This window comes from Pygocentrus nattereri, chromosome 17 (assembly GCF_015220715.1).
Source record: "Pygocentrus nattereri isolate fPygNat1 chromosome 17, fPygNat1.pri, whole genome shotgun sequence".
Taxonomy (NCBI): domain Eukaryota; kingdom Metazoa; phylum Chordata; class Actinopteri; order Characiformes; family Serrasalmidae; genus Pygocentrus; species Pygocentrus nattereri.
Genome location: NC_051227.1, coordinates 6,938,308 through 6,953,360, shown reverse-complemented (window position 1 = coordinate 6,953,360; position 15,053 = coordinate 6,938,308). Strand labels below are relative to the sequence as shown.

At 46.0% G+C, this 15,053-nt stretch overlaps 2 protein-coding genes across 3 annotated transcripts in view; both read right to left on the bottom strand.

The window, feature by feature from the left end:
- Positions 1–10,891, bottom strand: part of sik3 (SIK family kinase 3) — a 70,979-nt gene extending 60,088 nt beyond the window's left edge. For both annotated transcript variants that reach the window (XM_017684508.2, XM_017684510.2), the window contains exon 1: positions 10,613–10,891. In XM_017684508.2, the coding sequence (XP_017539997.2) occupies positions 10,613–10,819 (207 nt within the window). In that variant the 5' untranslated portion in view covers positions 10,820–10,891. The remainder of the gene's footprint in view (positions 1–10,612) is intronic.
- A 2,719-nt stretch (positions 10,892–13,610) lies between these two features.
- LOC119265779 (extensin-like) lies at positions 13,611–14,810 on the bottom strand. The gene has a single exon (XM_037546766.1). It carries the CDS (start codon positions 14,808–14,810, stop codon positions 13,611–13,613), a length of 1,200 nt encoding a protein of 399 aa, XP_037402663.1.
- Positions 14,811–15,053: the final 243 nt, after the last annotated feature.

Genomic DNA, 15,053 nt, shown 5'->3' with positions numbered 1-15,053 from the left:
ACAGTCTGAGGGGGGTTTACTCCCCGCTATATAGACTAGCTCACTGTTAGCTGAGAGAAAGTGAGACAGTCTGAGGGGGGTTTACTCCCCGCTATATAGACTAGCTCACTGCCAGCTGAGACAGTCTGAGGGGGGTTTTACTCCCCGCTATATAGACTAGCTCACTGTTAGCTAAGAGAAAGTGAGACAGTCTGAGGGGGGTTTACTCCCCGCTATATAGACAAGCTCACTGCCAGCTGAGAGAAAGTGAGACAGTCTGAGGGGGGTTTATTCCCCGCTATATAGACAAGCTCATTGTCAGCTGAGAGAAAGTGAGACAGTCTGAGGGGGTTTTACTCCCCGCTATATAGACTAGCTCACTGTTAGCTGAGAGAAAGTGAGACAGTCTGAGGGGGGTTTACTCCCCGCTATATAGACAAGCTCATTGTCAGCTGAGAGAAAGTGAGACAGTCTGAGGGGGGTTTACTCCCCGCTATATAGACTAGCTCACTGTTAGCTGAGAGAAAGTGAGACAGTCTGAGGGGGGTTTACTCCCCGCTATATAGACAAGCTCACGGTTAGCTGAGAGAAAGTGAGACAGTCTGAGGGGGTTTTACTCCCCGCTATATAGACTAGCTCACTGTCAGCTAAGAGAAAGTGAGACAGTCTGAGGGGGGTTTACTCCCCGCTATATAGACAAGCTCATTGTCAGCTGAGAGAAAGTGAGACAGTCTGAGGGGGGTTTACTCCCCGCTATATAGACTAGCTCACTGTCAGCTGAGAGAAAGTGGGACAGTCTGAGGGGGGTTTACTCCCCGCTATATAGACTAGCTCACTGTTAGCTGAGAGAAAGTGAGACAGTCTGAGGGGGGATTTACTCCCCGCTATATAGACTAGCTCATTGTTAGCTGAGAGAAAGTGAGACAGTCTGAGGGGGGTTTACTCCCCGCTATATAGACAAGCTCACTGCCAGCTGAGAGAAAGTGAGACAGTCTGAGGGGGTTTTACTCCCCGCTATATAGACTAGCTCACTGTTAGCTGAGAGAAAGTGAGACAGTCTGAGGGGGTTTTACTCCCCGCTATATAGACAAGCTCACGGTTAGCTGAGAGAAAGTGAGACAGTCTGAGGGGGTTTTTTACTCCCCGCTATATAGACTGGCTCACTGGCAGCTGAGAGAAAGTGAGAGTAGTAGTAATGAGTAGTTAGTTACCTCTGATATCATCAAGCATCACGATCAGCTTTGTTTGTTTTTTAGGACTAGTGATAATATCTGGAACGTAACCGAGCGCTTCAGGAAACTGAGGAGCTGCTGTTGTAATATTCATCAGGTATGGAGCAGATATTCTCACACAGCCAGTTCACAATGGAGTACTTCTCCAATTCTCACTGAAGAAAAAAATAAACTAGCATTTTTTTGACATTCCTCCACATTTTGCGTCTTCATGCTTGTTTGATGGTGAAACTTGTGATTTTGTGTGTTTCTTGTGGCTACAACTCGCGCTATGTTCTCTCTTTGCAATTAAAGGCTAAAATACCAGGCAAAAAGGGTGAGATGCTCTCAATTGTCTCAATCCGTGAAGATTTTATAATGTGTAGAATGTCCTCAACACAACCCTGAAAAATAGAGATGGTATCAGATTAAAAAAAAGGAAAAAACTCTGCGCTCTGGTGCCATCCCTACCAAACAAACAGAAGCCAGTTTTATCACGTTACCACCGGCACCTAATCCATAAATCACCTGTTTTCAAATCAGAGAGAAGATAAAAGCGGCCTTTTAATGAACATCTCCAGACTGCATGTTATCTGTGAGTTCGACAGTGAGACTTCGAGATCTTCCACCAAACCCGGCAACCATAAAAGGCCATTTGGTTGAAGAGTAGAGCGAAAACCAACACGAGAAATGATCCAATTTATGAGAAGTAGGTTGACGTGTCAATTTACAGACCATCAAAGCCACCAAGAGAAGGTTCCTTAGTCTAACAGGAGCTAATATGCATGTGGTGCCAGTGAAGAACCTAGATGAACATTACTCAGTCCAGAGACGCAAACTGCGCTCTTGATTTATTTGTTTTGACCCAAGCGAGACATGATTACAGCCCGTAAGTCGTGTGTGGTTCTCTCCTCTGTTCAATTCACCATTCGAGCTTGACGGACGTGTGAAAATTTTGGCAGGAGCTGTTAGCAGGCTTGCTTTTACAAGTTGCAGGGAGATATTATCTTCACTGGGTGGATATGTGGCCACACTGGAAAAATTCAACCTGCAGGCCATATTACAGAGACTGTCTCACAACAGAAGGAACCGAGCAAGGAGGTTCCAACGTTGGGACGATGGGAATTCTCGACCAATGTGTCATTTTTCACGCTCAGGTTTGTCAACAAGTACAAAATTATTAAATGTAGAAGCTGGGATAATATCAATTTGAGTACGCATTACAAATAAATACAATAAATGTGGATATTTTAGCGTCATCCAAACATTCTGGAGTACAATAATCAAACATCTGTCTGAAACATTGGGCCGAACTCTCCAACAATGACAAATTTTTCAAAGTTTCAACAGAACTACACAGGCTGTACTACGCTGCACAGTTTAGTTGAATATTGTGTCAAATGTGACCAAAATAATCTGATTCCTTTATACAGCTACTAATTAGTTAGTAATTAGAAAAACATCTAGAAACATAAACGTTATATTTCTATTTCTATTACAATTTTTGTCGCGATGCGGCAAAAACAGGCATCTCCATTATTGTTTTTACTTTGACATTGTATGAACTCGTCATGAATGGGCCAATAGAAATGCTCCAAAATATACTGGCATAAGATCTCGGCATCATTAGATTTATCCGTATTCAGCCGGTTGATAGATGAATAGCATGAGCCCTGTGTGCGCTGATGAGTTCACACCTACCCAGCTGACTTATTCACACTTAAAAAGGATGGTTCTGCTAGGGTTCTTCAATGAAAGAAATGGTTCTGCATAGAACCATGGACACTCAAAGAACCCCTTGTATGCTTAAAATGTCCTTTATATCACGAAATGGTTCTTTAGACTCATTGTGAATGTCTTCTGTGAGGTCCTACTGAGAACCAAAAACGGTTCTTCTATTGTTATGATGTGAAGCTTGTAACAACAAAGGGACCCATTTTGGTGCTGTATAGAACCTTACACAGCACGTTCTCAATTATTCTGAAGAACCATTTCAACATGCAAAGAGCACTTCAACCAGAGATGAGGCCCAGTCTGGTTCCAGGAATAGAGGCCACGGGTCGGCTTGCATTTTATGAGATTCATCGCTCTTGGGTGCCCCCATCTGGTGTAGTACCACCTTTTTCCCCACTAACTCCTGTCCTCACCGGTCACTTATCACCACAGCGCTGGAAATCCCACCAATAAAATGCTAAGAATAAAATGCTTAATTAAGCTTCACACTGTACGAAGAGGTTATTACACAACCAAACACAACAGTTAACAGTAAGGGGTGTTAATAAGTTTCTACACCCAGTATAATTAGTATTAACAGAGGGACTTAAACGAGATTTGGTGGAAATCTCTAATAGAGTCAGAACAAAAATACTACACAGAAACAAAAATACTACACAGACATTAAACAGTGTAGTTAATAACATGGCTTTACACGCAGGAGACTGCGGGGTTCGAATCCCTGCACAGGTAGCAATGATAGTGCTTTTGAGCTGCGTTAATAAAACTCTTTATACTATGTTCGGTTTTAGCTGAAATATGATTACACTGTCCTTTTTTTCCCTCTTGAGCCCCCAAATCCACCCACCTACCAACCCCCCACCCCCCACACCTAAATAGACTGTGTACAGACATGAACCACATCAATAGTTCAGTTCAACTACCAGCGATTACAAAAATACAACAGCGGGAACTGGTGACCTCCAGGACAGCTTACGTTCGGTATGATTTCTGATTCTCAAAGTCAAAATTTAATTTTGATTTTCAAATATTTAATGTATCAAATTGTCTCTAAATACATACTACATTGGTTGATCAATAAAAGCTCTCCTTTCCAGTGCCACTTCCTAGCAAAAATAAACCCTATAAATTCAGACAATTCAGAAAAGAAGCTCAGTCATGAGTGTGGGGGGTGTCCACAGCATAAGCCCCTCCCATTCGCCCCAATTTCAGCTCAATAGACCATGCCTAGCTTTGGTGGTTTCCCAGAAAATGGTCAATGAGAAACACTGAGACGGTATATTTAGCTTCATATTTCCAAAACGCCCATATTTCTATACTGCGGCTTCACAGTATTTGATATGCTGACGAAGAAACCCAGAGATCTGAGAGTCTAAACGTGGCTCTAGACCGCTCTGAGTGACTAAACGATTAGATTAGTACTCTGCCTCAACCCCTGTCTGCTTATGCGAGTACCTGACCAAGCAGGCCTGATGTAAGCCAGAAGCAGTTGCATAAGGTGTTATTAGGGAGGACTTTGGAAGCATCGAGAGCAGCTAGTATTAGCAGATATCACTCCGAAACGGGTACAAAACCAGCAGTCGCCCACTGTGACGGACGCTGAAGCATCAGCATGAGCACAGAAGTCGTTTACATGCAGTCTTTATGATCAGGAATGGGAAGAAGTACAGCTTCTCTTTCCCTTTTACACAACAGCTGACCTGAGATCGGTGGAAATCCCGTAACTTCACGTATGCCTCCATTTCATTAACTTTCACTTATGAGTCGGTGTAATTTCCATGTTTACCAGCCTGCTAAGTGTTGTCTGCTTCTTCTGTAGACATGGTAGTTATGCAACGCAGTGAAAAACCATGTAGGCCAAAGGGAACGACCTCAACGTCCTCACAGTCAATGGTCCCTGAAGATAAAGACCCTTTACAAGGTTAATAATGACTCTTAGATGTTATTACGTTGAATGATTTGAACGGGTCATGTCTGTTCCATCACTCATTTACCACACCTTCCCTGAGAAGCATGAAAACATGAACTCAATCCACTTAAAACAGAATACCTTCTCTTTAAACGACGTATTCACTGCATGATTAGATGGCGGTCACTCAGAGTGGTTTGCGCCATTCCAGAGTGGTGATAGGAACCAGACGTCCAGCTCTAAAAGCTCCCTCACATTAAATTATTACCTAGGATGATTATTAATACATGACCTGACATCCAAGACATTGTTTTAAGATAGTTTTGGATCTAAATGTTATTATTTGAAGGAGTTTCTGAGAGGAAAGGTGCACACAAAAAACAGTTCCCAAAAAAATCTTCATTTCTTTCCCGATTTATCACTATTTCGGCATCAAAAAAGGTCCGTAAAAGCTCAAAAGACGTCTGTAGGTTCGCTGGTGGTTTCGGATAGGTGGTTTCCACCAGTTTGTTTGCTGTTTTATAAAAAAATAACGTTTTAAACCATTCGAAAGGTTCCCACACATACAAACGCTGCTCGCCGTGATATGATGAGGCATCGAGACTGAAACCACAAAGCGAGACAACATGAAAGCTTGCACATTTCGAGACAGTTGTATAAGGGCTATGACTACCTCCACACCTAAACTACCGCTGATTCACATTCATCACCTGTCTATTAGACGACCGCCAGCTTATTTCAGACACAATTACACACTTCCAGTTGTGTAACAAACCCACAGACTACCAGATTAAGGTTTCTGCTGATGGGAGAAGGAAAAAAGCCCCCCGGGATTAGCCCTGAGCACAGAAAGCAGGGATAATGTACAGTATTATAGCACAGACGGCTTTATTATTATTATTATTATATAGCTTTTACTGCGTCGCCACCATTGGATCAATCCAACCACAGCATTAGAAAGCACAAACACCATGTTTATGAATTTTATATGAGTGCGGAACGACCTATAAACAGCGTCGTAGCGAAATGAGTTGGCCGATCACTCTTGGTTGATTGCATGTGGATGATTATGAATTTTATATCAGCCATTAAATTGATTTTTTCCCTACATATTCAATCAATGAGATGTAAACATTCATTCAGTGGTTTGATGTGAAGTGGATCATCATAGAGAAACTTACTGACTCATTTCTCTACAGTGGCTTGATAGTAACCAGGGGTCACCAGGCCTACAGCATTCATTCACTATATTTTTTATATGTAATATTATATATTAACATAATATATATATACGTATATAAAATATTGGTGGTAAAACTGTAGTAAATCTGAAAAACCATTGGGCCCTCATTCATTGATATCTTCCCAAGTTTGTTCTCAAATGTGTCCAAAAGTAGAGCTGAGTGATATGGCCAAAAATCTTGTCACGACACAAAATTTCATATTCGATGTCGATACATATCACGATAAATGTCAAATCACTATTTCCTGCAAGTTCAAAGGCTGATTTTTGCTTTGTTTTAATCTACCCTTTACAGTAGAACACAACAAAGTTATAGTGATAATTATCGTTATCGTTTTATTGCCCAGCCCTAGTCCTAAGAAAAGGTCTCATGAAGTCTCAGATTCATGATGTGTTCTTAAAGCGCAGAATCGTTCGCAGCTTTGTGCTCTTGACAGTGTGTAGATCCTGTTCTTACCCAAGAACAAATCCCAAATAAGAGAACATCTGTGAATTTCTTCTTAAGAACAGTCGGTGAAAGAGGCCCAATGTCAAGGTATGCATGGGACTGGTTTTTCAGTCCCGCTCCCGCCCGCTTCAGTAGGGCCGAACGATTTAGCAAAATATCTAATTGTGTTTTTTCTGCCTGCAATTTAAATTGCGATTTTTTTTTAATTGAGATTCATGTCTGACTTTTTGTGCCCATGAAGACCAGAATGTACACCTGAGGCTCGACTCCTGAGTGCGATGTATCACACACTGCCAGTAACTTATGGCTGTGATGGCACAACACATGGAGGTTTGTTTGCCTCTAAGGCAGCTCACAAACTCTTACTAGGTTCCGTTTTTTTCCCCCTCTTAAAACTTTTTAAGTTTTTGATAATGTACACACTTAAAGATGGTTCTTCAAAAGGTTCTTTAGTACAGTCCACATTGCTACGTAGAACCATAAGGTTACAGCAACCATTTGCACTCATAAGTTCTCTGCGTGGAGAAACGGTTCCTCAGACTGATGTAGAATGTGTTGTATATGGTTGTATACAGAACCTTCTTGAAAATAGTTCTTTATAGGACCAAATTGTTCTTCCAATGTTATAAGCTTGAAATCAACAAGCAACAAAGTAACAATAGCAGAACCCTTTCAATGCTATACAGCTCCCGCGCTGCAAGATATCGTCCAGCGGGAATGCAGACCGCCACTATTCTGGCTTTAGCAACACTGCATCTACTTTTCTGCAAGTAATACCATGTAGTAGCTTTAGATCTCCAGACATCTGGTTCCTTTCACCATCACTGTGAGTAACTTGTGTTGTTTCTCCAGAATGGCATATTTTAACAAACCACTCTTGGTTTAAATCTTAAGCATTTAATTAAGCAGAACGCTCTAAATGCACGAGCACAATGAGAACCATACTGTATAAACTATTAATTACAAATAAGCTAAAAACTGCCTACTTTGTTGTATATACCAAACTTACGTCAGTCAAGCAACCATGTACTGGATCAACACAACTTCAGCTAACTGGTAGTATGGCACAAGCCAAATAAAGAGGACAGTCAGGTCTTTCTAGCCAAAATAAAAGTCCCAGATCTTCACTTTCACAAAATAATCCCCATTTTAAATCACAGTCACAATATTTATCAGAACAATTGCATTTAGTCTTAGCCCTTGCCAAGGCTAGATTTTAAATACATAAATAATTAAAGAATTAATCATGTTTAAATCAGAGATGTGCTACTTCAAGGGACTTCACTTCAGACACAGTGTGCAGCTCTCATAGACTGGTTGGCATAGTATAGTCATAGGCACAGGTACCAGCAATACAATGGTGTCAGAAGTGGGCGCAGATATGGCAAAATGTCCCATCATGACTAAGAAGTTTTTTTTACGATACACAGAGTTACACAGGACGAACTGTGCTGTCTTTGTAATTGAACATGCAGTTAAGAAGTTTTTTTAAGTACTCAGGATTTCCATGATATGCTCAGAAAAGCATATTGTGACATTTTAATGTAGTTTATTGTGATAATGACAGAAAGACCTTCTGTCTTATTGACCAGCTCTACAGTGGTATAACTCACTGAGTTGATGAGCTAATCCAGAGTCTGAATTCTAGCTTTCAGCTAGATTTTATGGCCAGAGTGGAGTGTCTGATCTGGTAAACGACAGGAACGCGGCAGCCCAAACCCAACCCAAATTTTAGCTGGAACGCTCAGTCCAGCGGAAATCAGGCTACAAATGTGAATACAAGACTTGAAACACATGCACAGGCTAAACTTCTGTAGCACTTATAAAGAGTATCATATGGCAGATGCAGCAAAGACCTCCACCAAAGCTTCAGATGGAGTTCTTGCGTACATAGAATTATCTATCAAAATAATAACATGGAACAGACGCATCAAATACTTCTCCTTACATCTTGTCTTGGCACAACATAATACATAAAATAACCTACGGCTAGTTTTAATGTGATGCGAAATGTAAGGTTCACTGGTGACTCTGGCTTCTCCACCGTGGTGCTGATGGGACCCACTATGCCTACAACACAAACACAGCCAATCATTTATGACCCGAAACCAACAATGAACCTACACGTGTCTTCTGAGTTCACATGGAACAATGACAGTAAAAAATCTTGAGGAAAAAGTTCTATTTGAGGAATTCTCTGCCTAAAAAACGGCCAACAGGAACTTCTCCACCATCAACCATTAAGAAAAGTTAAACATTTATCCTAAACTCCTGTGAAGCAAAGCCGCAGACAGGCCTTCATAACCATTTCACGCAGTATCTTTCTCTTGAAGAGGCTTTCGGAGGCACTGATGGCTCAGAACATCTCAATCGCCGCACACGACCCTGACTCAGAGTTCCCCCAGAACGAGGTACGTCGCATGAAACCACTCAGGACGATGTTCAATTGCAACTTAATGACAAAAGAGTTGGGAGAAATCAGTCCATCACAGGTACCAGAGCTTGGCTGGTACTGCATCTCTGCGACATCAGCTGCGACCAGACTGGCATCACTCCTGGGAAACACCTGAGATTATCCCAAACACTGAAAACCGGCCTTGTTTTGCTGAACGGGCGACAGCAGCCCTGTGGTGACGTCATGCAGGGTAATCCACCTGAGCTCCCATACTCCAGACTCCAAGCACTCAGGTAGGCCTGACCAGCTCCAGCCTCTTACGGCTGATCTCACTGCTTAGTAAATCTGGTTTAGCGCCCCGGGCAAGCCCCAGCGCTCGACCTCCGGCGATCCCTGGGCGAATCAGGACAGCCTCTGGTTCCCTCGGGTCTGCGTGGGCCCTACGACAGGGGTGGGGGGACGAGATCCACGAGGGTAGGGAAGGGAATCGGGGAATTCGCATCCTCTTTCCGCATCGGGATCCTGCTGACCTCGAGCCTCAAGCCCCTGCCGGACTCGAGCGAGTCGTATCCCACTGCTGCCAACTGTACGTCTTGCCTGCAAGACGCCCACACTCTGGAAAAAGAAGGGAAAGCCATACGGCGCAGTGCGAGGTGCCTGTAAAGGAGCCCAAGACAATGTAAACAAGCCAGGACGGAACGGTGCGGGCCTTTTCCCGTCCGCACACACGTCCCCAAGCCCACCGAGAAAAGGCAGGGAAGGTGAACTGAGACAACATCCAACCATCACACCAACTGCCTCCAACCCATACTGCGGCTTGCCCGTGAACTAGGAGCTGACAAGCCAAACTCAGGCTCCTCCAGCCTCTTTCCAGCCCGCTTGACCCCGTCTACCCCTCTCAGTTCAGCCCTTTTACACCCCAAGGCTCCAATACGTGCCCTCAGGTGCCTCGTCTCACATTTTAAAGCCTGAAATGAAGACTTAACGCTGGCTAATCACTCGCTAAACACTGGCCCAGGCTGCCTCAACCAGCCTCGACACATTTCACGCCGCTTTCTGCCGCTATTAGTCGAAACGACAGCCTCTCTGCAGCTAAAGCGAAGCATATTAATCAATAAAGGTCGACTTTTCACGGTGGAAGAGGCAGAAAAGCCCGCAGAGAGCCCGTTAGCCGCACCGAGCTAGGCTAGCTGGCGAGCTACACAACACAGACACACATAACCGTGTATTCCTGTCTTGGTCGGGTCTTTCCCTCGACTTCTGTAGGACGAGATAGGCTGACATGAAAAATCAACCGGACGACGTCGTTTTTTCCAGCTTGGGCAGCGTTTCTGCTCGTTTTCGGTAAAAAGGGAAAGGGAAATGGCGTTAGCGGGTCCCCGAGTTGTCACAAGGTCCCGGTCATGCTGCTTTTTTCAAGCGGCGGGTCCCCACAAAGCGGGGAATGCGCGACACGCGCAGACACACGCACAAACCAAGGCCCCGAGCTCGGGACTCGGAGGGAGATACGAGGCTGAGGCTGGCTTCCTCTTCGCCAGCTTCGGGGGCGAATTCTCCCGTTCCACCTTAAATGGCGAGGCATCAGAATGTAACTGCTGCACCATTTAAGGTGGAACGCGAGAATTCGCCCCCGAAGCCTGGGCACGAGAAGCCGACTTCAGCTCCTGCCACCGCCGCGGCGAGCGCCGCTTACCTTCGCCTTGGTGACGACGTGCGTGGCCAGCTTGACCACGGCGAAGTTCCCCTTGCCGATGGTCCGCTCGATCTCGTAGTAGCCCACTCGGGCCGGGGGCGGCCTGCCGGCCGACGGGTGGCCCGCTCCGGCCATGCAGGGGCCCGGCGCCACCCGGGCCTGGTGCTCGACGCCGGACGCGGTCTGCGCTCGGTGCGGGGCGCCCATGGCCGCGGTGGCCGGCCGGGCGGAGTGCGGGATCACGGCCGCGGCGGAGCCAGCAGCGCCTCCGCTTGACACGGCCGCCATCTTCTCGCCTCTCTGCGGGGGGAACAACAAGCAGCGCTTTGCGCAGCGCCGCGGCCACGCCCACCGCCGCTGCGTCACCGCACGTAGACACGCCCACAACCCCCTCCTCCTCGACGTCGCCGCCCCGCCCACCTCCCCGCATAGCGATGAGAAAGAATCGTTCTTCGGAGCCGAGTCTTATGAACAACTCCGAGCCGCAACCGAGTCGGACCTCGCTTTGGCGTTTCAGTGTTTTAACGCATCCGCTCGATTCAGCCTCAGGCTGCAGCCCTTACACCACGTTTGTGTCTGTGTTTTTAACGATAAACATTTTTAAACACGTTCACAAACCGCCTTGGTCGTTGTTTTGGAGTTGCAGTGGAACTAAACTATCAATTTTCACAATTTAAAACTTCGTAAGAGGGCCAGATTGTAACACGTTGTCAGAAATGATTCTAAACTTGTGTATTGAATCACTGCTATTATTATTATTATTGTTATAATTAGTGAATTTTGTGCGTTCGTGATTTGTTTCGTAGCGCGTTGGGTTTGAAAAAGCACCGCGTGAATGAAATGTATTGTTATTTATATCAGATAAGCATCTGCCTGTCTGTGAATCATATTTTAGTCACTCTGTGCTACTTTTGGTTTGAGAAAAGCACCGGTTTAAACTGAATTCTTCCATCTTATCATTATTATTATTATTATTATTATTATTATTATTATTACAGTTGATATTATTAGTATTAGTGTTATGCTGCAGCTGGCTTCCTCTGTGCGTTCGTCTGTTCGTTGATTCGGTTCGAGCGATTCGTTTGAACACCGGCGGCTCGAAAGAGTCGGTTCGCGAACGCTGAACCGAGCAGCGCCCTCTCTAGGATGTTGCCAATGGCAACCGCGAGCGTAACGATGACCTCATACGCCGCCTCGAAACGCGTACGCCGGTCGCCATGGCAACCGCGGAGCGGACTTGTGAGTAGGTGGCGCATGAATTTCAGACTCTGCGGTGAAACCATTTTAACGTCTGCGGCGCTCGCGCTGGAAAGCCCACCACCATCTCAGCCGCGGGGGTCGGTGTTCGACCCCAGAGGCGCAGCAGACGGGCTCGCCGTGCGCTTCACACCGGCCCCGCTCCGCAAACGGCGAGGATGAGGAGCTATTGCCATGACAACAAGAAAGTCCTTGCATCCAGAAAGACTACAACCACATACGCACACACGCGCGCGCGCACACACACACACAAACACACACACACACACACACACACACACACACACACACACACACACACACACATATACACACACACACACGCAGCAACTTGTATTCCTGTCTTTGTGGGGTGTTTCCATGTTGTGCTATGTTTACTGTAACTGTCCTGCACTCAACAGCACTCAACACTCCAGCTTCGACCTCTTCTGCTCTTCTTCTTACAGTAACTGCAGTTTGGGGGAAGAAATGAGCGTTTTTCCTCATGGAGAGCATCCCTGCAACATCATCTGGGGACATTCGGTCCCCACAAAGGCCCGAATACAGACACAAACACATTCTCCATGCTTGTGAATGTCATGTCATGGCCACACTGTACGTCATCGGTGTTGCGTCAATCCAATCGATGCGTGATGAAAGCTAACTCAGCAGGCGGGGAACCTAGCCGTCGAGATGTGGACCATCCACGCTGCCCTCAGCGACCCTGCTCTGGCCTTGAGCACGGTGCTTACAGCACAAGTCACGTAGACTTCGGTCCATGGATACTCTGCAGACAATCGGGGACCTGACACTGGTCTAATTGGTGATTATCTCTTGAGGTTATCTTATAGCTTATCTCTAGTTGTGGGTCCAAGGTAATGCTGAAGGTTATAGAGGATTGCAGTGGTCACCATCCCTGCTGCTGGAGCTCTAACCTCCCCGACCAGCTTTAATTGACCCCACCTGAGCAATTTATGTATTGCCTTCAGACATCCGTAATAGGGTATATGTTACATGTTGATTTTGGGTTGGAGGTGAAACTTAGTTATCAGTTGTGGAACCTCTTTGGAGGTTCTGGATGGTGTGGTCAGCAGTTCTGTATGGTCTCAGCTATTCATGGTTCCTGGTGGTTGATGGTTTGATATGGCATTAGTGATGGATGTTTCTGTATGGCAGTCATGGTTGTGGTTCCTTATGTTGCTTGTCGTTGGTATTTATGAATGGTGGTAGTAGCTGGTCGTCTGATAGTGATGGTAGTTGGTGGTTCTGTATGGTGGTAGTGGCTGGTGGTTCTGTATGGTGGTAGTAGCTGGTGGTTCTGTATGGAAGTAGTGGTTGGTGGTTCTGTATGGTGGTAGTGGTTGGTGGTTCTGTATGGGGCTAGTGGCAGGTGGCTTTGTATGGCGGTAGTGGTTGTTGGTTCTGTATGGCAGTAGTGGTTGGTGGTCCTGTTTGGCGGTAGTGGTTGGTGGTTCTGTATGGTGGTGGTGATTGGTGGTTCTGTACTGTGGTAGTGGTTGGTGGTTCTGTATGGTGGTAGTGGTTGGAGGTTCTGTATGGCAGGAATATTTGGTGGTTCTGAATGGTGGTAGTGGCTGGAGGGTCTGTATGGTGGTAGTGGCTGGTGGTTCTGTGTGGGGCTAGTGGTTGGTGGCTCTGTGTGGCTTTAGTGGTTGGTGGTTCTGTATGGCTGTAGTGGTTGGTGGTTCTGTATGGCGGTAGTGGTTGGTGGTTCTGTATGGCGGTAATGGTTGGTGGTTCTCTATGGCTTTAGTGGTTGGTGGTTCTGTATGGTGGTAATGGTTGGTGGTCCTGTTTGGCGGTAGTGGTTGGTGGTTCTGTATGGTGGTGGTGATTGGTGGTTCTGTATGGTGGTAGTGGTTGGTGGTTCTGTATGGTGGTAGTGGTTGGTGGTTCTGTATGGCGGTGGTGGTTGGTGGTTCTGTATGGCGGTAATGGTTGGTGGTTCTGTATGGCTGTAGTGGTTGGTGGTTCTGTATGGTGGTAATGGTTGGTGGTTCTGTATGGGGCTAGTGGCAGGTGACTTTGTATGGCGGTAGTGGTTGGTGGTTCTGTATGGTGGTAGTGGTTGGTGGTTCTGTATGGTGGTGGTGATTGGTGGTTCTGTACTGTGGTAGTGGTTGGTGGTTCTGTATGGTGGTAGTGGTTGGAGGTTCTGTATGGCAGGAATATTTGGTGGTTCTGTATGGTGGTAGTGGTTGGTGGTTCTGTATGGTGGTGGTGATTGGTGGTTCTGTACTGTGGTAGTGGTTGGTGGTTCTGTATGGTGGTAGTGGTTGGAGGTTCTGTATGGCAGGAATATTTGGTGGTTCTGAATGGTGGTAGTGGCTGGAGGGTCTGTATGGTGGTAGTGGCTGGTGGTTCTGTGTGGGGCTAGTGGTTGGTGGCTCTGTGTGGCTTTAGTGGTTGGTGGTTCTGTATGGCTGTAGTGGTTGGTGGTTCTGTATGGCTGTAGTGGTTGGTGGTTCTGTATGGCGGTAGTGGTTGGTGGTTCTGTATGGCGGTAGTGGTTGGTGGTTCTGTATGGCTGTAGTGGTTGGTGGTTCTGTATGGCTGTAGTGGTTGGTGGTTCTGTTTGGCGGTAGTGGTTGGTGGTTCTGTATGGTTGTAGTGGTTGGTGGTTCTGTATGGCGGTAGTGATTGGTGGTTCTGTATGGCGGTAGTGGTTGGTGGTTCTGTATGGCTGTAGTGGTTGGTGGTTCTGTATGGCTGTAGTGGTTGGTGGTTCTGTTTGGCGGTAGTGGTTGGCGGTTCTGTATGGTTGTAGTGGTTGGTGGTCCTGTATGGCGGTAGTGGTTGGTGGTTCTGTATGGCGGTAGTGGTTGGTGGTTCTGTATGGCGGTAGTGGTTGGTGGTTCTGCATGGCGGTAGTGGTTGGTGGTTCTGCATGGCGGTAGTAGTTGGTGATTGAGGTGATGTTTGCATAACTTAAGCAAGGCATTCTGGGAATGTGAGGAAAACTGGACAGACTAATGTTAAGGAGGGCATTCCAACGCAACAACCAAACATTGGTGGAACGTTCTGAGAACATTCTGAGAACGTTTAGAGAACGTAACTCTGTCAGGTGCTGGCAGTGTTCCTATATGGCTGCTGAATCACTGAAACTGTTCATATTTAATGCAAATGTTAATCAACATTCATTTCCACACAAACACAAAGTTCTTACAGGAAAAGTTGAATTCAA